General features: G+C 35.3%; 1 protein-coding gene across 1 annotated transcript; it reads right to left on the bottom strand.

Annotated features, from left to right (window-relative positions):
• Nucleotides 1-2,703: 2,703 nt before the first annotated feature.
• On the bottom strand, nt 2,704-3,342 carry Ibm1 (IAP-binding motif 1). Its single transcript, NM_001166341.1, is given in 1 exon segment — nt 2,704-3,342. A coding segment is annotated over 1 exon segment (282 nt). The 5' UTR covers nt 3,251-3,342; the 3' UTR covers nt 2,704-2,968.
• Nucleotides 3,343-3,907: the final 565 nt, after the last annotated feature.

Genomic DNA, 3,907 nt, shown 5'->3' on the forward strand with positions numbered 1-3,907 from the left:
CTTCGGAAACGGTAATTTATGATTATTTTTTCCACTATTTAATGGATGTTATTATACATATAAACCTTCCTCTTTAATCATTCTATCTGTTAAAAAAAACCGCATCAAAATCCGTTGCGTAGTTTTAAAGATTTAAGCATACATAGGGACAGACAGATATAGGGACAGAGAGCGACTTTGTTTTATACTATGTAGTGATTTATACTTTAAATATTATTATTGTTTGTGACACTATAAAGCATATGAAAAATCGTAAATAATGAAAGCAATGTTAAACCGTAAAAGTAATTTTAATTATATGTACGAGACACGAAATCTCAAAAAAAAAACAGTTTTCTGTAACTTTACTGATCTGGCTTGAACGTATACACCAGAAACGGTATCGTTCTATGCGCGCGAATTTCATTTTACTCATTAATTATTATATTAGCCATTATTCCAAAGCAATTGAAAATGAATTAATTAATTTAACAATGAATTATTTGATAATCAAATCTAGCACACGGCGGTTCTTCAAGTGAAGTCCTGGTATTAAGCATCTTCGAATTATCAATAATCAAATTGACTTGTTTTCTCGTCTTTAATATTGAAAGAGTGATGGAATATGATTTAATGCGAAGATAGTATCTATAGGTCAAGAATACTACTATTGCCGACGGAATATTTAATACTTAATTTATTTTGTCTCCCACTCATCGAATCCGTACGTTAGAAATCGCGGCAGAAATAGGCGAAGCGATATCTTTACGTACGGGTATGTATGTACCATACTAATTCGAATTTCGAAGTCGTCGTGGTCTAACGGATAAGACGTCCGGTGCATTCGCGTTGAGCGCGATGCTCCGGTGTTCGAATCTCAGGCGGGTACCAATTTTTCTAATGAAATACGTACTAAACAAATGTTCACGATTGACTTCCACGGTGAAGGAATAACATCGTGTAATAAAAATGAAACCCGCAAAATTATAATTTGCGTAATTACTGGTGGTAGGACCTCTTGTGAGTCCGCGCGGGTGGGTACCACCACCCTGCCTATTTCTGCCGTGAAGCAGTAATGCGTTTCGGTTTGAAGGGTGGGGCAGCCGTTGTAACTAAACTTGAGACCTTAGAACTCATATCTCAAGGTGGCGCATTTACGTTGTGGATGTATATGGGCTCCAGTAACCACTTAACATCAGGTGGGCTGTGAGCTCGACCACCCATCTAAGAAAAAGAAACCAATAATAATAATAATAAACGTTTACATAAGTTTTGCGTGTTTTATTGTTTCCATACGAATTTATATTCCCTTAAACAAAAAAGAAACTGCCTGCCAGATTTGAACCGTGGTCACGTCGCCCGATATTAGTACCGTTAATGTGCGCTTACTTATTCTTTAGGCCACGACGATGGTAAACAAAATATCCGAACCTAATATTGAATACAGAATTCACTTTTGAAGTTAAGTTAATAGATATTTTTGTGTGATACCTCTGAATTTTAAGTTCGATTTTTATACACAATCGAGTATAAGTAGGGTTAAATTTTTGTGGGCATTATTTTAAGGTATCAAACGAAAGCCGATAAAAAAATTGATTTTTTCAATTATTTTTTCAACGTCTTAGTTTGATTGGCGTCATTTAATGGTTAGCATGTTATAGTCGAATAAAAATACACAAAATGTCAACTTTTGATGCTTATGTACTATTTATTACATTTATAACTTATTGAAAATTATTTCGATCGTGGCCATATGAAATGAATTTATCTGTGTGACTCGTGGGATTAAATACAAACTCGTCAAATAAATTTATAAAATATTATTTATTTTTATTAAAAATCCCCTTATAAACATTACGGGCATTAACATAATCCAGATTACGATTAATAATTATGTAACTACACACTGCACTTATATGTTAAGTTTATTGATTATATTGGAAATTCGCATATAAAAAAAAAATCATAAAAAAATAAATGCATTATTTACATTTTTCTAAATAAATCTTAAAAAGCTTAGTGAATTATATTTATACATATTTTTTTTTTTTTATATTTTTACGACCAAATTTGGTGCGTGTTTTTTTTTTTTAAAACAGAACAGTCGAAAAAATGTCTTAATTTATTTTAACAAAAATCTAACGAACTACTATTTATTTACACTCACAATTCGAGAAGTAATGTGTACAATTTTATTAATAGTACTAGAAATATTTCGTTGTTTGGAAAATTATTAATAAAAAATTGCGTAAAATGTTTACGAGTAAACCAATTTATATTTGGCGTATGTTTAATCTGGTTCACTTAATTCACCTAAACAAAGAACGAAGCCTTAACACTATTTTATTTGGAATTTAACGCAAAACTGAGATCCGTGAACAAAATTATTAAAAACCTATTCGATCGTTTATTCGTAATAAATTAAACTAAAATGATAGTCAGAACTAAAATTCAAAAACACAAATAAAGAGATCAAACGAAAGTTCTAAGCTCAAACTTAACAAAGCCATGAAAAAACGAAAAAGTTTTATTTATATCATCAAAGACTTATAGCGATTTGTAACATTGAAAATCACTGGTTATTATACATTATTATGTTTATACAACGGAAAAAATTGAGAGAATCTGACATTGATCCGAGCGAGGCTAATTTTTGTACGCGACGATACGAAATTAAACTAAGCTTTTACATATTTCGGTACAGAGGCGTTTTGTCGAACTTCACTCAAACTTGGAAGGAAAAATAAAAGCAAAATTCATCTTATAAAAAAGTAATTTTTATGCGTAAACGGAATAAAACGAGATGATTAATTATCATGTCGTTCTAACCGTGCCCTAACCACCATTGCAATTTAAGTGCAGTCGGACACAACATCTCTTCACAATGAAACAAATCAAGAGCACATAATGATGGACTTAAAATTACGTAACAACAGTCTCCATCTGCTATGCAGCATCACTGTCAACAATACTTATCTATATCTTCATTTTATCTGATGGTGTTGAAGAGTGATGACGCGAGCGACACTTTAATGATGGCCACAACCATAACTAAGTTGACAATGTAGGTCGAATTGCATCTTAAGTGGTATAGTGGTGGGCTAGGCGCACGAGGGCACTCACCTCGACGATTCTCCTGGACCTCGCCAGGCTGTCGTGAGACCAGGATGTGGCACAGAACCTCGTACAGCTCGGCCAGCAGCCGGTTCAGACGTGAAAAGTTCTCGTCCGCAGCCTCGCGTTCGCTTGGCAAGTTGAACGCTATAGCCATCTTTGTCTTTTTCTACGGAAACGTGGGCTGATTGCGGTTGATTTTGTATGCATAAATACTGTGTGGCCTTTGTGTATTTAGCTCCTCCCGCCTCAATATTCTATTGTCTCGCTAATGTACGAATATCAGACCAAACTTTTTTTCAAGAACAAATATCTCTATGTCGTGAAAAAGTTGCTTCGTTCCTTGAAATTTTCACAACAAATAGTTCACGGCACTACGGATGGCACAGCGAGTCTCGAAAATTCGCACTTAAATTCGGCTAAAGAGATCACTTAAGTCGGTCCGAATAAAAATTACTAAAAAAGTTTCACATAAAAAGTTCTCTTCCGAAAACAACGTACGATTATTGTCTGTGAATCACTCGCAATTTAGCCGAGGGCCGCGCACGGTCGATGACACAATCGCGCTAACTAAAGCACTTATACATCGTTGTTCGAGCGCGATGTAAACAAACTGGCACTTCGCACCGCGCCCGGTAACGACGGCCAAGTGACGACTGTTGCACGTGCGTTCAGCGCGGAAGCGAATCGTGTAATAAGGGATAATACTTCGTGCACATCATTGCCCGGCTCGGCCCCTCTCCGTGTGCTGGTGCGGTGCATAACGTAAACACACGCGCACACAAACGCGACCCATTTGATTATAAATAGTGGA

This window comes from Bombyx mori, chromosome 7 (assembly GCF_030269925.1).
Source record: "Bombyx mori chromosome 7, ASM3026992v2".
Taxonomy (NCBI): Eukaryota; Metazoa; Arthropoda; class Insecta; order Lepidoptera; family Bombycidae; genus Bombyx; species Bombyx mori.